Genomic DNA, 21036 nt, shown 5'->3' on the forward strand with positions numbered 1-21036 from the left:
TGTTGGGGACTGCATTGGACGAGATTTGAAAACCTGTGAGCTTAAAGATGGATGACAGAGTAATATGCAAGATGGAGATTACTGCTAAGACATTGTGCACAAGTTAATAAGAGTGAAAAGCTAAGTACATTTTATGTAACAGAGGTGGGGGGGGGGGGGGACAGGAAAAATAGACAGGTCAGAAAATGAAAGATGTAGAAAACTAAAATGGAGTGAAGAAAGGAGTAGTTGCTGTGAAAAAATGCTGTGATGGAAGAAATTAACGTAAATTAAGGACAGGTGGGTAGCATGAACCAAGGACATGTTGTAGTGCTAGTTCTGAGAAACACATGTTGTATGCCACCTGATAAACTGGTGTTTGGGAGAAGAATCCAGATGGTGTATATGACGAAACAGGCACTGAGGTATGACTGTCATGTAGTAGAGCATGCTCTGCAACAGGATATTGTGTGTCGCTGGTATACACCTTCTGCCTATGCCCATTCATCTTGACTGGTAACTTGGTGGTAGCCAAGATGATGTAACAGGCTGAAGTGTGTTGTTTCACAGGTGGATCTAACTTTGATAGTATATGTTTCGCCAGTTTCAAGGCTGGTATAGGTGGTGGTAGTAAGGTGCATAGGGCAAGTCTTGCAGCAGGGGCAGTCACAGGGCTACCATACTATATATAGGGAGATGGGTGCAGAAGGAACATAGGGACTGGTAAGGATGTTGCAGAGATTGGGGGGGTGATGAAAAGCTATTCTAGGTATGGTGGGCAAAATCTCACACAGAATGGAACTCACTTCAGCACATGATTTTAGTAAACAATGTGTCGTATCAGCTGTTATGTAAACACTGTTTGGCCTTTTACATTGCCATGACTACCACCAAGTTATCAATTAGAGTGAATGGCCACAGACAGAGGGTGTATACAGGCAACACACAATATCCTGTTGCAGAGCATGCTCTACAACTTGACTTCAGTGCCTGTTTCACCACACGTGCCATCTACTTTCTTCCCCTAATACCAGTTTCTCAGAACTTCACACGTGGGAACTACTACAATAAGTCCTCAGCAGTTGCCACCCACGAGGCCTTAATTTACATTAATTTCTTCCATCTCAGCATTTCTTCACGGTAACTACTCCTTTCTTCACTACATTTTAGTTTTCTACACCTTTCATTTTCTGACCTGTCTTTTTTTCGCTGTTCCCCTTTCACCTCTGTTACATACAATGCACATAGCCTTTCACTCTTATTAACACACGAACAATGTTTTAGCAGTAACCTCTGTCTTGCATATTACCTTGTCATCCACCTTTAAGCTCTCAGTGTTCCAAATCTCCTCTGGCGCAGTCCCCAACAATCAGTCTTTCCTTCCCTGCAGTTTGGGGTGACTCCGCTGAGATCTACCCCTTTCGTTAAACCTCTCCAGTCCTTTTCCTTCATCTCTCTTTCTTCCCCTTCAACCCTTCTGCCAGAAGAACGATCCACTGGCTCCAAAAGCTTGCATGAGTATAACCTTCTTTTATGCACATTTTCCTGCTGCCACTTAGTGAGTCGATTTCGTTTTATCTATCCGATTACATTATTTCAACACACTTGTTTGGAATAACTGACACCATCAATAAATTTCTGTAAATAGTAATTTCTAGCATGAATATAACAGACTAAGGAAAAAACATGAAAATAATCCTACATAGCTATTTTAAATTCTGTAACTATTTTCAACCACACAACATAACTGTATCTAAACTACCACAGTAGAAGCTCGATATATTGCAGGTTCAGATATAATGCAGTGTAAATCCTATTGCAGTCTGCATGTAGTCTTTCTGTAGTAGCAACCTTCAAGCTCTGAAAGCAATAACCAAAAGGGACAGGAGTAATTAAACAATCTTAAGTTTGTGTTATTATCATTATATCACGACTGTCACTCAACAGAAAACTGAATACACATCTCAAAGTTAATAGTTTGATGCAATCAACAAAGTGACTATAAAAAGTCTAGACACTAATTGAAATTAGTATGACTGTTAAGTTGCATCACGCTTTATTAATTCAGAATCCACATTTCTGTGCACCTGTTATGGTGTGAACAAAATGGAAAGCATTTCACGTGAGAGGTTATGCCGCTTGTGGAGAGGGCAATACAAAAGCAAGTTTAGCATGTCAATATGGTGTATCTGATGAAACAATCAGGGGACTGGGGGGGGGGGGGGACCCTTAAAACTTTTGTAATCAAATTTCAAACTGGTGTGGGAATGGACAGAACAAAGAAAAGATGGTGACGTTGGATAGGAAGAGAAGTGTCTTAGAGTTGTTGGTCATTCAAAAGGAGAAGAATGATAACACTAAAAATGAGATATAAACCCAATCATATTACAAATGTACTTATAGATAGTTTTCAATAAAGCAAACTCACGGTGTATCACTTTTCGGGCCAATTATTAAAGCTCAAGCTGCAAAACTGAACTTTGATTTACATGGCAACTATGATGACAATGCTTCCAACAGATGGTTTTCCTGGTGGAAATATCACCATGGAATTAGCCAAAAAAGCATAGAAGCAATGGTGAATCTTCTTAACAGTTTCCTGAAATTTTACATGAAGTATGAGGTGCATTCAAGTTCTAAGGCCTCCGATTTTTTTTCTAATTAACTACTCACCCGAAATCGATGAAACTGGTGTTACTTCTCGACATAATCACCCTGCAGATGTACACATTTTTCACAACGCTGATGCCATGATTCCATGGCAGCGGCGAAGGCTTCTTTAGGAGTCTGTTTTGACCACTGGAAAATCGCTGAGGCAGCACGGCTGGTGAATGTGCGGCCACGGAGAGTGTCTTTCATTGTTGGAAAAAGCCAAAAGTCACTAGGAGCCAGGTCAGGTGAGTAGGGAGCATGAGGAATCACTTCATAGTTGTTATCACGAAGAAACTGTTGCGTAATGTTAGCTCGATGTGCGGGTGCGTTGTCTTGGTGATACAGCACACGCGCAGCCCTTCCCGGACGTTTTTGTTGCAGTGCAGGAAGGAATTTGTTCTTCAAAACATTTTCGTAGGATGCACCTGTTACCGTAGTGCCCTTTGGAACGCAATGGGTAAGGATTACGCCCTCACCGTCCCAGAACATGGACACCATCATTTTTTCAGCTCTGGCAGTTACCCGAAATTTTTTTGGTGGCGGTGAATCTGTGTGCTTCAATTGAGCTGATTGGCGCTTTGTTTCTGGATTGAAAAATGGCATCCACGTCTCATCCATTGTCACAATCGACGAAAAGAAAGTCCCATTCATGCTGTCATTGCGTGTCAACATTGCTTGGTAACATGCCACACGGGCAGCCATGTGGTCGTCCGTCACCATTCGTGGCACCCACCTGGATGACACTTTTCGCATTTTCAGGTCGTCATGCAGGATTGTGTGCACAGAAGCCACAGAAATGCCAACTCTGGAGGCGATCTGTTCAACAGTCATTCGGCGATCCCCCAAAACAATTCTCTCCACTTTCTCGATCATGTCGTCAGACCGGCTTGTGCGAGCCCGAGGTTGTTTCGGTTTGTTGTCACACGATGTTCTGCCTTCATTAAACTGTCGCACCCACGAACGCACTTTCGACACATCCATAACTCCATCACCACATGTCTCCTTCAACTGTCGATGAATTTAAATTGGTTTCACACCACGCAAATTCAGAAAACGAATGATTGCACACTGTTCAAGTAAGGAAAACGTCGCAATTTTAAGTATTTAAAACAGTTTTCATTCTCACCGCTGGCGGTAAAATTCCATCTGCCGTATGGTGCTGCCATCTCTGGGACGTATTGACAATGAACGCGGCCTTATTTTAAAACAATGCGCATGTTTCTATCTCTTTCCAGTCTGGAGAAAAAAAATCGGAGGCCTTAGAACTTGAATGCACCTCGTAATGGCAGATAAAAATTTAAATAATTGTCAAGAGTAAAATTATCATTAGAAAACTCTTTATTGTGGACTACTTCCAACTAGAAGTCTTTATGTACAAATTTCAGGAAATAAGTTGGGTTTCAAACTGAATACTAACAGAATTACCCTTCCCTATACCACAGATAAATCAGGTAGCCATAAGCTGAAGCCAAGGCAAAAGAAAAAACTTGAGTGTTTCATGCATGTGAACCATGACTTTTCAATGAAGTTCACTTACATTCAAAAAACACTTGGATGACATGTGACATCTTAATACAGTGGTTTCAAGAAGAGTTTGTTCCATCAGTGAGAAATCACCTGTGACATTTAACATGAAAGAAGAAGCTCAGCAAATTTTTTATCACTGTTCATCTCATCCACCTGTTGTTACTTGTGGTCAGAAAATGGAAAAATCTGTTTTGCCTAAAAACATGACGACCTTAATTCAGCCACTGTATCATGGTATCAATTATCTCATTTGAGTGGAGTTTATCTAATTGCTATATTTTGTAAGGTTTCTAAATATTTTGCCTCTAATGTTCTTTAAATTTAAATACTGTGCTATACATTGTACACGTAACATTGCATTAAGTGCTCTTCCAAACTTTCCATGCACTGCTTGTCATGCCGTAGCTCGCTCTTGATACAGTGGTCACGATATCACTCAGGGGTAAAGCATGCCTCCTAACAATCTCAGTATACTGGGCTTCTATGTAGTTTCAAAATTAAGAGATTCATCTGTACAATACATTTCAACTCATAATAAAGCATAGAAGCAACTAAGTTTCATACAGCTTTAGTTTTAGAAACAGCGAACAAGATGTTTCACATTTGGAATGTTACGCTCAAAACTCACATCTGATGAGAGTGTACCTGAACAGAATCTCAGATCTACAACTAAGAAAGAATACTGTAAAATGCTAGCATAAAATACGGTTAAAATCCAAAAACTAATATCTATGCTTGGGAGAGAATAGTTTTAGGGGACAATAACTTGACACACTTTCTGGTTTTTCACAGATATGCCATTTTAGCAAGATGGAAACAGCACATCAAATACTGCTCATTATATATTTCATGTAAAGCTCACCACTGACAGAAAATGTCAGTTTGTTTCTTGTTACAAACAACAAATTTTCCGAACTGGTATTTTGCGTGCCTGTTTGTGCATACTGGTCCCAAATTAGTTTTGTGCAGTATTTTATTCTACAGTATGAAGACTAAGCATGGTCCAGCAGCACCCAACTAGCACTGCTGCATGGCAATAGCATGTAGACAGTGCAGCACTCACCAGTCAACAAGACAGAGCAAGTTGAGGAAGGAGAAAATTCCACTTAAAAAAACATTATGTTAGTAAAGATATGCAAACTGACTTTTTCATTTGATGTTGGTCACCCAAAAAACACATGATCAGTAGTTTTTCATTGGTTTGACATAATCTATACACAACTAAAATGAAATGTTAAAGATATGCTGATACATCAGGCAAAATGTGTGTGATGACTCTTAGGAAAGATACCTGGTCAATACATCACACTGCTTAGTTTAGCATGTTGGTGTAGGAAGGCAAAGACAGAAGAGCTGAGTATTACTTACATCTGCATATACATCTGCACCTACATCTATACTCTGCAAACCACTATGAAGTGCATGGCAGAGGGTACGCCTTATTGTACCAACTATATGGTTTCTTCCCATTCCATTCACATACGGAGCAAGAAAAGAATGATTGTCTGAAAGCCTCTGTGCATATACTGTAATTATTCTAAGCTTATCTTTGATCCTTATGCAAGTGATATGTAGGAAGTTGTAGTTTATTCCTAGTTATAATTTGAAACTGCTGCTTGAAACTTTGTTAGTAGATTTTCTCAAGATAGTTTGTCTATCTTCAAAGAGACTATCAGTTCAGTATCTTTGTGACAGCATTAATAGATCAAACAAACTGGTAACCATTCACATTGCCCTTCTCTGTATACATTCAATATCTCCTGTTATCCTATTTGGTATGTGTCTCAAACATATGAGCAATATTCTAGAACCAGTCACATGAGTGATTTGTTAGTGATCTCCTTCAAAGACTGATTACACTTCCCCAAATTCTACCCATAAACTGATGTCTTATCACCTGCTTTACCTATGACTGAGCCTGTGAGATCAATCCACTTCACATCCCTACAAACTGTTACACCCAGTATTTGTTTGAGTTGGCCTATTCCAATGGTGACTCACTGATATTATAGTCATAGGGATACCATGTTTTTTCATTTTATGGAGTGTACAATTTTACATTTTTGAACATTTAAAGCAAGTTGCAAACCTTTGCACCACTTTGAAATCTTATCAAGATCTGGTTGAATATTTAAGCAGCTTCTTTTGGATAGTACTTCATTAAAGATAATTGCATTATCTGCAAAAGCCTGTTATTACTATTAATATTGTCTGCAAGGTCATTAATATAGAACATAAACAGCAAGGGTCTCGACACACCTGAAGTTACTTCTACATCAGACAATGACTCTCCATCCAAGATAAGTTGCTGTGACCTCCCTACTAAAAAGTCATCAATCCAGTCACAAATTTCACTTGATACACCATATGATCGTATTTTTGACAATAAGTGTAGGTGTGATATTGAGTCAAATGCTTTTCGTAAATCAAGAGATACTGCATCTATCTGCCTGCCTAGATCCAAAGCTTTCAGTATGTCACATCAGAAAAGAGTTGGGTTTCACTTGATTGATGTTTTCGGAATCCATCCTGGTTGCCATCTTTGAGATACCTCTTTGTTTTTGAACTCAGAATATGTTCTAAGATTTTACAACAAACTGATGTACAAGATACTGGATGGTAGTTCTGTGGATCATTTCTACAACCCTTCTGTTGGTACATGTATGGGTAACAGGAAAAATGTGCCAAAGTCAACAAAGAAACTTGCTCAGGGGGAATGTGAGTTCCTTTGCAATTAGTCTGGTACGTTGTGGTGTAAATGGCAGGACACCAAAGAAGTAATGTTGGTCAGTAACTGTCATTCTAATGATGTATGAACAGTGAACAGAAAAGCAAAAGATGGATCTAAATTGGTTGTAGAATGTCCAGTGGCACTGAAATCTTATAACGACTATACGGGTGGCGTGGACTTGGCTGATCAGATGAGTACACAGTATGATTTAGACAGAAAATCTGATAATATAATAATATATAATATAATATAATATATATAATCAATATAACGAAACACACTCTAATAGTTTTTATATTATTTATTATTTCAGAAACACTGACGCAGGACTGAATCAAGGATGGTTTCCGATATGGATAAACGTATCTTGCAGTGGCTTGATGAAGACAATGATGACTGTATTGATGATCCTGACTTCTCTTGCAGTTCTAAATCACATGATAACAGTGTTTCTAACACGAGTGATTCTGATGACAGTGACCAAGACAACAATGAGGTTTCGTACATCGGAGGTTCAACTAACAATGTAGTGTTGTGGTCAAAGGTAGATGCCATGTTCAGACCTCGAAAGACTATGCCAAACATGGTAATTCCAGTTGTATTAGCAAAATGAGATAGGAGTGCTTCAGAACTAGACGTCTTTGAGAAAATATTTCCTCCCAGTCTTTTTATATTTATCTCTCAGTGTTCGAATCAGAGACTAAAAATGATGAAGAAAACCATAGTTCAGAGCACAGATCCTTGAGAGAAATTAGGTTCTTTCTTGGTGTTATGCTTGTAATGTGTTACAGTAGAGTGCCCTCATTTTCGGACTATTGGTCACGCAATACTTCAATGGGAAATGTTGCTATAAAAAGAGCAATTTCCAGAGATAGGTGTAAAGTGTTACTTTCTAAACTGTACTTCAACTTCCCTGAGAAACCAGACACAGCTGGTAAGCTTTACTACCTAGAGCCAATAGTCGCTTGTCTGAAAAACACTTTTCATAAAGCGAGGTCGGAAAGTACAGCACAAAGCATTGACGAGTCTATGGTAAAGTTCAAAGGAAGGGCAGCCTTGAAACAATACCTTCCTATGAAGCCAGTGAAGCGTGGGATAAAGATATGGATGAGGCATGATTCTGTAACAGGCTACACATATGACTTCAACATATACTGTGGAAAGGATGCAAATAATCTGGATGGAACATTGGGTGAGTGTGTAGTTCTGCAGCTCTCAAAAACAATTAGAGACACTAATGTAATGTTCTCATTTGATAGATTTTTTTACATCAATTCGTTTGATGGATACCTTGCTGTATGCAGCTGTTGGTACATGTATGGGTAACAGGAAAAATGTGCCAAAGTCAACAAAGAAACTTGCTCAGGGGGAATGTGAGTTCCTTTGCAATTAGTCTGGTACGTTGTGGTGTAAATGGCAGGACACCAAAGAAGTAATGTTGGTCAGTAACTGTCATTCTAATGATGTATGAACAGTGAATAGAAAAGCAAAAGATGAATCTAAATTGGTTGTAGAATGTCCAGTGGCACTGAAAACTTATAACGACTATACGGGTGGCGTGGACTTGGCTGATCAGATGACTACACAGTATGATTTAGACAGAAAATCTGATAAATGGTGGAAGAAAGGGTTCTACAAACTGTTGCTAACTAGTGTTGTAAAGGCCTGAATTTTACAAAAGGAAATTCAACACAAGACATTGCCACTAAAACATTTTCTAGTCAAACTAGCAGAGCAGATGATTGCCAAGGGACAAAAGACTGACAAGGTACAGTTGAAATCCTCAACTAGGCGCCCTTCTAAGAGAGCAAGAGTTATGCACAATGTACGGCTACACCTCCCTGAAGAAGGATCTACAAGAAGGAGGTGTGTTTTGTGTTCCACCAACAACAAGGAACCAAGAACATAAACTATCTGTAAAATGTGCCAGCATCCATGATGCAAAAAGTGCTTTGCAACAAATCATATGTAATTATAATAAATCAGGCATGTGTAATTCTTTGATAGTGAATGTGTTCTACAAATTGTTACTAACTAGTGTAATAAAAAACTGATTGTATACATCTTGTTTTCTACATATCTTGCAGTAACCGCTATTGCTGTTTGGTACTGGTGGGATAACGTTTGTCCCACTCAGTAAGCCTAGTGGGACACCAGTGTCCCAGAGCCTAATTGCAGGAAGAGAGTTCAGAATTGACAAAAACGTATTCGTAATATTATCAAGACTAATAAAACACTATGTGGTCAAAAGAAGAAGTTTCTATATAAAATTTAAAAAGTCCGTCTTGAAAGGGTTAACATTACCACTGCAATTGAACAGTGAAGGTATTGAGTATCTCTTGCTGCTGCTATACCATACATATCACTCTTTTCTTGAGGAGGTAGGAACTAATGGTTCCAAAAGCTACAATCAGTTTTTTATTTTTAACTGTCTATTGGCAGCACTGGAATTTCACTTCCTAAAGGTAAGTGCTTGCTAGCTGTTCTTGCTCTCTTTATAATTATAGTCCTTTTGAGTGAAATTTCCTTTTCATACAACTAGCTTTGATGGCAATGCAATAGCAAAGCCCTGCAGCAATCTTTGTTACGGAAGTGAGTCTATCATAACTACCCCTAGTTTGTCTCCAGGGTGTGAGCACTGCTTTGGCACCCCCAGCTGATAATGAAGTTAGGTTGACGAGCTAATCAAGCTCTAATAATCAAATTTTATTTGTATATTAGTTCTGTTTTTGGGTTTAGACAAAAACATATTTAGTAGACTCTTTATTTATCATCTCACATTCAAAACTAGAACATACAATTCGTCGGCCATTTTAAAAATGCCAAAAATATTTAAGGAAAGTGTAATTTCTAAGCTTTAGCATCTGCAATATCTTTGAAATTATAAGTTTCAATATAATGTTAAATGATAAAGGTAAATTGGTGAGCCTGCTTTGTGAAAATGGTGATATGAAATGCTTTTTATTTTTAGTTTAGAAACTGATCATTCACAGTGAGCTACAGGTAATATTAGGTAAATTCTATGTGCTGTCGATAAATTGGAAAATAGTGAAATTAGATTGCTTTACAATTAAAAATTCAGTATGAATATGGAGCTGTGCAACTATCATGAAATGTTGGCGCAAGCTCCGCTTCATTAAAGAGATTGCTTTGATATTATCAGAGTTTAAGCTGTTGTTAAATTTATTTTGTAAATTTAAGCAGAGCCTCTTCTGTTATTCTGAACTTTTTTCCAGTTACTTAAGTTTTGTAGATACGAGAAAGCTGCATGGTTTTCATTTAAAAGTTCGAAACATTAAATTGAGCCTAGCACATGAGAGACAAGTTTGTTCTTTACCACTGGTAAGTGTGAGTGGCATTTTCACTCCATCACCTACAAACAAGTCACAGTACTGGCAATAGGAGACACCGAAATTACCTCTCTGGCCATCGACTGGTCTGTCCTAACGTCACTTCCTACCACTCCTCAAAAACTGCAGGCTATATTGAGTACAGAAGATATTTCCAGCATCAAAATTACTGAAAGGAGTATCCAATTAAATATGTGAGTCCCAAGTGTTTACAAGCCTGTCACTCAAATAAAACAGATCTGTTTCTCATGTTCATATGCAAAATAAATTAGTAATATAGTAGCTTTGCATGCAAATTAATAATTAGCTTATAGTTCATTTCAAATAATTTACAACTTTTACAGTTCAGTACTGAGTGAGTGGAGGAAAGCACAGTTGTCAGCACATGCTGGGCATGTCAGCTGGTGACCACAGTATAATGCCCTTGGCATGGAACCTGGCAGGCTCACTTGACTGCATGAACAGCAAGCCATACAAGCCAGCCAATCTGTGATCTTTCTCAAACGATTTTAAAGAAACCATTCGGTAAAAAACTCTCATTCTTCAGTAATAAACTCCCATTCTAGCACATCTTATTTCAATTCATCAACTTCATGATGAATCGCCTATAATTTCATAAATAGTCATAGTTATGGTGATATTTAGTAGTAGGTAAACTACTGCAAGCAATTCATAGTTTGCTGTCAAAAATAGGTGCTGCTATGAATTTGTGTTTGGTGCATGTTAGGTTACATGATGCTGCGTATTAAATGTAGATAATATATTGCATTATTCTTTAAACTTGGAACGATATCACTGTCTGTTCCCCATCTCAAGAAAATGGCATATCTGTAAAGTGCTCGGTCACGAACTCGTGTGTCAGTGTAAAAAGCTATAATGAAATATTCATAAATTCCTTGTATCTTATAAATGCTTTGAGATACGAAACAAGATTTTGGCAAATGATATTGCGTAAAGATGAGAGTGTTGCCATATGATTAATGTGCGAAACATCCATATGTACCAAAATATTCAAGCAACTACAGATTTTTTCAATGAAATAATGTAACTACTGAGGGCCATAGATAGCTGGTGAAACAAGAACTACCGTGGGTTTTGTAACAATATAAGCAAAGAAGTTATACTTTTACTTTTATACTGAGAATGGACTATTTCATAAACTGTTGATCTGACTTGAACTCAGTTGTTAGTTTAATAATACACAATTTCTGGATTCTATCGCAATTTCAACTGCATGTGAGTCTTAGTGAGACAAATATTTCTAAACTCTACTGTGATTTGACAAAAGAAACAGATTTTAATATGGCGACAAGAGAAGTTAAGTATTTATCAAAATTCGTCGCAGTCCTTCATGAATCAATGTCTCCTCAACTACCTTCTTTGTTTGTAAGGCTGACAACTCAACAAAGATCATTCCTGCGATGAAACATTTGCAGCAGTTGCTTTTGTCAGTATTTCAGCCTCAGTGATCATAAACTTCTTGTCATTTTTTGCCACATTACTTTTCACCTAGGTCCATATACTCTCAGTCACATTTAAATGAACTTGATAGGGATGAAGTCTGATTAACTATGCCCTTTGCCATTAGCCTGTTCATCGACCTGGTAGCATGAATTTTTGGTTTGTACAGCAGTACAAGCTCCATTAAGTTCGTTTTATACATGATAGATTCAACTTTATCTCATGGAAGAGTTCTTTATACCTAGAAGAGTTCTTTATACCTAGAGCAAAATATCCACTTTCCTGCACTGCACTGTTGGAGCTTTACATATCAACAAATTGGTAAGGTGTTTCATCCATCACTATTGTCGAATTCCAAGGAATGTTTTGCAGCCCCAGTCAGTGAATGTGTTCTTCGATGATACTTTTCACTGCAAATCTCGTATTCAGATGTGCTACACTGTTGTTATTAATGCAATGCCAACACAAAACACTTGTTCACAATACCTGATGGCTACAGAATACTTCAATGCCAGAAAATATGACTTTAGAACGAGAGCTGATGAACCTTGATGCATCTAATGCATGACACCATGTGGTACTGTTTATTCATGGTGTGGCAACACGGCACTTTACCGGCAGAACTGCTGGCAGTGTGGTAGGGAAAGCCTACTTGCTGTTGTGGGAATGTTGTAACGTCCCCCTCCCAGCAGCCAAATGTCAAAAGTTGCAACTAATTTTAAATGCACTATAGTGCACTGGTGCCCCATGGAAACGGAGCCAGGGTGTAGTGCACCATCCTCCATAGCTGAAGTTTTTGCTAATTAGCTTCCATATCTGCTACAATGTAGGGACTCTTGTTAGAACATTAGTCTAGAATTGGATGCACCAGCACTCTGTAAGTGTTCATACCTGCAACTTTTTTTCTAGGATCCTCCCACAGCATTTAAAACATTGAGCTTGTATTCAGGAGGATGCTGGATCAAATCCCTAATCTCTAATGACCTTATCATCGATATGACATTAAACACTTAAATCTTCTTTCCTTTCCTTCAGAAAGATTCCAGAAGTTTACTGCTAATTTTGTAATCAGTTACTATTAAGTCCTTTCAATTTCTTATGGACATTATCTTAAATTTGTCCTTTCTGTCCTGTTTAAATTAATCTGCCAATAACTCAATGCAATACATTCAATTATTTTTATTATACATTGTGGTATTCCTTTTCTGTCAAACATGTTACATTATTCCTTTCTTGTCAACATCGTCACATGCTTTCATATCAAAAGTAAGCAGCAAATGCATTTCTTTGTTGTACTTCAAGTACTTCATGGTACTGTCTCATGAAAAATGTTGTCTATGCTGGATCTGTATTTACTCAATCCAATTTTCTATCAGAGTAGTTATGTATTATACAATTGGCAAGCTTTGACACATTATTATTTTTGAAACTATTTTATTTCCATATCAACAACATATACCACTATAATTCTGAGGTACTTTTGTCTTGTTTCTGCAATTTGTATAATAATTACTTCTCAGTTGCTAAAGAGTGGCAATTTGGGTTTAATGAGACTGGGTGTTTCTAAATATCCATTTCCACAGTATGTCCATCAAAGATAGCCCTATGTGGAAGTGCAACAGGTGTGCCACATTTACACAACCCTTAATACTGAAAAAAATCCAAATTGTGCCATTCCACATCAATAAACTGCGTTCCAGAAGTAGTGATGAGGCTCCATTTGTGGAGTTCCAGGGTATCTAGATGGATAATAAACTGAGGTGGCATCAGCATATGGCTATGTTACCCAATAAGCTCAGTTCTGCCTGCTTTGCACTCTGAAATATGTTGAACTAGAGACTCTCACTCAATTTCCTCCGAAGGTGTCATCTTGGCACTAAGGTGAAACAAGTCATTATGCCACCACAGGCTGAGTCACAAGAACCATCACTAAGGCAATTATTAATTCATACTCAAAGGTACTATGTTATGTGTGGTGTCACCGCCAGACACCACACTTGCTAGGTGGTAGCCTTTAAATTGGCCGCGGTCCGTTAGTATACGTCGAACCCGTGTGTCGCCACTATCAGTGATTGCAGATCGAATGCCGCCACACGGCAGGTCTAGAGAGACTTCCTAGCACTCGCCCCAGTTGTACAGCCGACTTTGCTAGCGATGGTTCATTTGCCGAGAAGATAGTTTAGCATAGCCTTCAGCTATGTCATTTGCTACGACCTAGCAAGGCGCCATTATCAGTTACTATTGATATTGTGAACTATGTACCATCAAGAACGACGTTCATCATTAATGGATTAAAGTTAAGTATTCCACCAGCTACGCCCGTTGTTTCTAAATTCTAATTTCCTTGTCCTGTTCCAGACCTCACGCCAGCCTGCGTGAGCTAAATCGCATGCCTTTCAGCCTCCTCTAGTAACACGGTGTTGGCTCTCCTGCCAACCACAACATTATACATTTTATTTTCCACATAAACATGAATAGCAGATCCATTTCAAACAGGTGACAACCTACTGAACTTCGTGAATAACATCTTCAGAAAAGAAAAAGAACAGCAAGAAGTGTGAGGAACATAGAACAGCGAGCCTGATACAGCATGCAGCCAAAATCTTGCTGAGGACGCTCAACAGAAGGCTATATGGAAAGCTGAATTGTGTAATAGGAGATGAACAATTTGGTTTCAGGCGAGGAGTGGGAACTAGATGCCGTTAGGAGAGATATATGGAGAAGAAAAGGAAGGTGTATGTTGTGTTCATTGATCTAGAAAAGGCTTTTGACTGTGTCAGATGGGACAGACTGATGGAAATCCAAAGGAAACATGAGTTGACTGGGATAGACGGCTAAAATTAGAAATTTATATTTGAACCACAGAGCGAGAGTAAGAATAGGAGGTGTGATGAGTGAAGAAATAGAACTGGGAAGTGGTGTAAGACAAGGTTGTTTATCCCAAATGCTGTTCAATATATATCTGGAGGAAATTATTAGTGAAAGTTTTGATGGAAGGAGAGGAGCTTGTATAGGGAGTCGGAGAGTAGAGTGCATAAGATTTGTAGATGACATGGTTGTGATGGCAGAGAGTGCAAGAGAGATGGAACAAATGTTAGATGATCTAAAAACAAAATTGGAAGAATATGGAATGATGATTAACAAGAAGAAGATGAAAATCATGGTAATTGGAGGAAAGGGGAGAAAATGCAGTATGAAAATAGGGGGAGAGGAAATATAGCAAGTGAATAACTTCAATTACTTGGGAAGTGTAGTAATGGATGATATGTATTGCTCAACACAAATTAGGAAAAGTATTGCAATGGCAAAAGAAGGATTCAAGAGGAAACAAATTACTTTGAGGACCACTAAACAAAGATCTGAGGAAAAGACCTGCCAAATGTTACATCTGGAGTGTTGCACTATATGGTGCGGAGACCTGGCCATTGTGGAAGGAAGAGGAAAGAAGATTGGAGGCACTAGAGATGTGGATATGTAGAAGAATGGAAAGAGTGAAATGGGAAGACTGAATAAGGAATGGAGAAGTATTAAGAAGAGTTGGAGAAGAAAGAAACATGCTGAAAGTTATCAGAAAGAGAAAATGGAACTGGATTGGACATTGTTTGAGGAGGGACTGTCTATTGAAGGAAGGAATAGAAGGAATGGTGGAGGAAAGAGGGGAAGAGAAAAAAGAAGATATCAAATGCTGGACAACATAAAAGGAGACAAATCTTCAGAAATGAAAAGACTGGCTATGGACAGACAAAAGTGGAAGAGGCTTAACCCATGACAAGACCTGCTGTAAGGCAGAATACCATACTACTACCTTTAAACTGAATTGAAATTAATACACTGTCAAGGATTTGGCATATACTACAGCTAGGAAAGTAGATTTTCTCTAATTTTTTTTTAAATATATAAAGCCTAAAATTAATATTCAAATAAATTTTTGATACCAACTTCAACATCAGCTTGGGAATGCCAAGGGGGACAGTCATGCACCAGTGATGGCTAGGCTACAGCCATCTTGTATGGCCTTTGATTTTATTTTTTTTGCTATCTATGTTGGCTACGATACAACAATGAAACTGTTGGCTACAGTGTTTCCTATTAAATAATAATATGCATCCTGGGTCAAGGTATATGCTAAGTGGAGACACACTGTGATACATGTAGAAAAATAAATACTCACTTGATCTACTGGTGTGTGTAGTCGCCACAGAAGCAGAAGGGATTCTAGCATGTTAGCCACCAACTGTGACATTCCAACATGGACACCCAAAGTCCCTGGCCTGTCTGTCACATAAGCATGACTGGAGAGTAACTGCACATCCCTGTAACAGGGAAAATAATAGATAATACAAACAGACAACAGAATCCAGATAACAAACAGAATTATTCAAACAGGCAATTGTGTTTGCCACAAAATCAGGCTGTTTTCATACACAGTACAACTGTAATGAATAGCTGTAAATTTCCTTTTGCTGAAAGTGTATTCACTTGAAATCTTACAGGAAATCTTATACAGGGTGTTACAAAAAGGTATGGCCAAACTTTCAGGAAACATTCCTCACACACAAATAAAGAAAAGATGTTATGTGGACATGTGTCCGGAAACGCTTAATTTCCATGTTAGAGCTCATTTTAGTTTCGTCAGTATGTACTGTACAACGTGATCAAATTGTAAATTTTCACAATCAACATGTGTGGGCTGACGATAATCTGCACGCAATTGTGCAATCATGTCATCAACACAGATTTTCTGTGAACGTTTGGGCAAGCATTGTTGGTGATGTCTTGATTGGGCCCCATGTTCTTCCACCTACGCTCAATGGAGCACGTTATCATGATTTCATACGGGATACTCTACCTGTGCTGCTAGAATGTGTGCCTTTACAAGTACGACACAGCATGTGGTTCATGCACGATGGAGCTCCTGCACATTTCAGTCAAAGTGTTCGTACGCTTCTCAACAACAGATTCAGTGACCGATGGATTGGTAGAGGCGGACCAATTCCATGGCCTCCACGCTCTCCTGACCTCAACCCGCTTGACTTTCATTTATGGGGGCATTTGAAAGCTCTTGTCTACGCAACCCTGGTACCAAATGTAGAGACTCTTCGTGCTCGTATTGTGGACGGCTGTGATACAATACGCCATTCTCCAGGGCTGCATCAGCGCATCAGGGATTCCATGCGACGGAGGGTGGATGCATGTATCCTCGCTAACGGAGGACATTTTGAACATTTCCTGTAACAAAGTGTTTGAAGTCACGCTGGTACGTTCTGTTGCTGTGTGTTTCCATTCCATGATTAATGTGATTTGAAGAGAAGTAATAAAATGATCTCTAACATGGAAAGTAAGCGTTTCCAGACACATGTCCACATAACATATTTTCTTTCTTTGTGCGTGAGGAATGTTTTCTGAAAGTTTGGCCGTACCTTTTTGTAACACCCTGTATTTGTGACTAAAAAATTAACTTATCCACAAAAATTGGTGAAGTAGGATTCCAGTAATTAAACATACTGATGCGTTCATGTTATTTGTGTATTTCATAGCTCATGATTTTCATCCTGTGATGCACACGGGTGAGGAAATGTTTACTGAAAAATATTAGGAAGCTATTTTTGGAAATATCTCTGAAGAAGAAAATTGCAGCTAGCTACATTTGTTGAATGAATGATTCATTTTGCCGTGACTAGTTTTGAACCTAGTCCAATTATATCAGATAGCAGTGAGGATTTCTTGTAAAAATTTGACACTTTTGTCTTGAGAAAAAGATATGCTTTGTATATTACAAAAAATGAGTTTTGCTTCAATGATAACATTACATTCTGAACATTGAATCAGACTCCAACAGTGAATGTTCACTCCACTGTGATATGCTGCGACTTCTCTTCCCTCTAAATGGTTTGATCGAGCCCACCATAACTTCCTCTCTTGTCGCAATCTCTTCATCTAAGAGTAGCATGTACACCCAACATATTAAATTATTTATTGTATGTATTCCAGTTTGTCTTACCTTACAATTTTTGCCCTCTCCTTTTGCCCCATATGATGAATGATATCCCAGATGTCTCAACACACACAGTCTTCCTCTCCTTTCTTTTAGTTTGTGTTTCTTGTGTATTCCTTGCCTTACTGATTCTGCAGAGAACCTCATTTCTTATCTTATTACTTCACTTTTCAATAATCTTCTGCAATATCACATTGTCAAATGCTTCATATTCTTCTTTTCAGTTTTTCTACCTTCCACAATTCACTTCAATGCAATGCTGTGGTTCAGACGAATATTCTTAGAAATCTCTTTCTCAGCATAAGACCTGTGGTTGACAAATTCCTGTTTTGGTGAGAACTTATCCGTTTGCCTGAGCTAGCCTGCTTCTTATATTTTCCTTGCTTTTTCTGCCACATAATAGCAGAATATACACTCCTGGAAATGGAAAAAAGAACACATTGACACCGGTGTGTCAGACCCACCATACTTGCTCTGGACACTGCGAGAGGGCTGTACAAGCAATGATCACACGCACGGCACAGCGGACACACCAGGAACTGCGGTGTTGGCCGTCGAATGGCGCTAGCTGCGCAGCATTTGTGCACCGCCGCCATCAGTGTCAGCCAATTTGCCGTGGCATACGGAGCTCCATCGCAGTCTTTAACACTGGTAGCATGCCGCGACAGCGTGGACGTGAACCGTATGTGCAGTTGACGGACTTTGAGCGAGGGCGTATAGTGGGCGTGCGGGAGGCCGGGTGGACGTACCGCCGAATTGCTCAACACGTGGGGCGTGAGGTCTCCACAGTACATCGATGTTGTCGCCAGTGGTCGGCGGAAGGTGCACGTGCCCGTCGACCTGGGACCGGACTGCAGCGACGCACGGATGCACGCCAAGACCGTAGGATCCTACGCAGTGCCGTAGGGGACCGCACCGCCACTTCCCAGCAAATTAGGGACACTGTTGCTCCTGGGGTATCGGCGAGGACCATTCGCAACCGTCTCCATGAAGCTGGGCTACGGTCCCGCACACCGTTAGGCCGTCTTCCGCTCACGCCCCAACATCGTGCAGCCCGCCTCCGGTGGTGTCGCGACAGGCGTGAATGGAGGGACGAATGGAGACGTGTCGTCTTCAGCGATGAGAGTCGCTTCTGCCTTGGTGCCAATGATGGTCGTATGCGTGTTTGGCGCCGTGCAGGTGAGCGCCACAATCAGGACTGCATACGACCGAGGCACACAGGGCCAACACCCGGCATCATGGTGTGGGGAGCGATCTCCTACACTGGCCGTACACCACTGGTGATCGTCGAGGGGACACTGAATAGTGCACGGTACATCCAAACCGTCATCGAACCCATCGTTCTACCATTCCTAGACTGGCAAGGGAACTTGCTGTTCCAACAGGACAATGCACGTCCGCATGTATCCCGTGCCACCCAACGTGCTCTAGAAGGTGTAAGTCAACTACCCTGGCCAGCAAGATCTCCGGATCTGTCCCCCATTGAGCATGTTTGGGACTGGATGAAGCGTCGTCTCACGCGGTCTGCACGTCCAGCACGAACGCTGGTCCAACTGAGGCGCCAGGTGGAAATGGCATTGCAAGCCGTTCCACAGGACTACATCCAGCATCTCTATGATCGTCTCCATGGGAGAATAGCAGCCTGCATTGCTGCGAAAGGTAGATATACACTGTACTAGTGCCGACATTGTGCATGCTCTGTTGCCTGTGTCTATGTGCCTGTGGTTCTGTCAGTGTGATCATGTGATGTATCTGACCCCAGGAATGTGTCAATAAAGTTTCCCCTTCCTGGGACAATGAATTCACGGTGTTCTTATTTCAATTTCCAGGAGTGTATAACAGAATTATGTGGTTCAGATCCAATGTCTGACACTTTTTCCTCATTATGGCACAGTCTCCACACATTCTCTCTGATCTACAGCAATTCCTCCTCAGCCCAGTGTGCCCCCTTACTGGATGTTGACCTTCTCTGGTGCTTCCTTAAAGATACCTGTCCACATCAAGCCTAAACAACGAAAATACCGCCCTTTCAATACCCGCCATCTTCCACACTAAAAAGACTCTCCCTTACGGTCTGGCCACCTGCTGACAGGAAATCCGCAGTAATAAGCAATCTCTTGCCTAGTATGCTGAAGGTCTTAACCAAGACCTTCGCACACAGGCATACAGATCATATAGTTGTATGGTTTGCCCCAAGAAACTGATCTCCATTGGTATAATGAATGAAAAACACCATTCGGGTCCCTATTTCTTTTTTTAAATAATGATGACCAGTTTTGATGAGACTAGCAGATCGTCTTCAGGTCTGGTGCTGTAAGCTGCAGCTCATCAGATCAAAACGGGTAAAAAAAAAAAACCAGCGATTCAGAAACTGATCCAGACATATCTCCTACATCCTATCCACACATGCCCCTTACTCTCCAATCACACCCATGAACCAATTGCCAAGGAGCACCCACACCACCCCTCCTTTCCTTATATCACCCCAGACTGGAACTACTTAACTACATCATTTGGCAAGACTTCAAATATTTATCATCGTGCCTGGGAATGAGGAACATGCTACTCACAATCCTTTCCACCTCTTCCACAGTATTATTCCACTGACCACCATAGCTACTAAACATTCTGAACCTTGACACATGGCCTGCACGCCTGTGGAAGACATAAGTGCAAGCCCTGCCCTCTGCACCCTCCCAGCACATGCTTTTTCAGTCGCATCTGTGGCCACTAGGAAAGCGATCGTGTCATTTATCAGGTAGGCGTGTGTGTGTGTTTTCTGTGTTTGTTAGCTCTGAAGGACACTGCACTTAATGCCAGATTAAAAATATGTGTTTGGACACCACAGTGGGGCGCTATATTACAAAAAATCTTATTTTCGCGTAGTGAAATATGTAGTAGATAAAGCCTTACACAGAACAATGTTCCTAGGGGAAACTAAAGATACTGAAATTGCAGTACATGTGCAGTGGATACTGTGGGTACTACACTGACAAGTGTTGATATTTATTCACCCATATTCTTCATATGTGTTATAACGTCAAGTTGAACACGTATATTTCAGAACGACACAACACATATAAATCACAGAGTAAGTTGACAAACATGTGCACGCGTTAACATTCGAATGAGCACTGAGTCCCAGTCTAGCGGCCACTGCTCGGCTGGCCGCTTAGGTGGCACAGCTGCTGCATGGCTGGCAGACAGCGCCGCACATAGAGGACGCGTGTAATTGTGCGGCGGCACTTTGAATGATCGGCGAGTCACAACAATATGCCCATTTGTGAACGTTAAACCCTTTGTCTCTATGATGGCTTGAACTCTGACTACAGAAATGTATG

General features: G+C 40.1%; 1 protein-coding gene across 2 annotated transcripts in view; it reads right to left on the reverse strand.

Moving 5' to 3' along the window:
• LOC126100466 (uncharacterized) overlaps nt 1–21036 on the reverse strand; it is a 217128-nt gene that overhangs the window by 2722 nt on the left and 193370 nt on the right. For both annotated transcript variants that reach the window (XM_049911074.1, XM_049911073.1), the window contains exon 12: nt 15872–16013. In XM_049911074.1, the coding sequence (XP_049767031.1) occupies nt 15872–16013 (142 nt within the window). The remainder of the gene's footprint in view (nt 1–15871; nt 16014–21036) is intronic.

Source organism: Schistocerca cancellata, chromosome 9 (assembly GCF_023864275.1).
Source record: "Schistocerca cancellata isolate TAMUIC-IGC-003103 chromosome 9, iqSchCanc2.1, whole genome shotgun sequence".
Classification (NCBI taxonomy): Eukaryota; Metazoa; Arthropoda; class Insecta; order Orthoptera; family Acrididae; genus Schistocerca; species Schistocerca cancellata.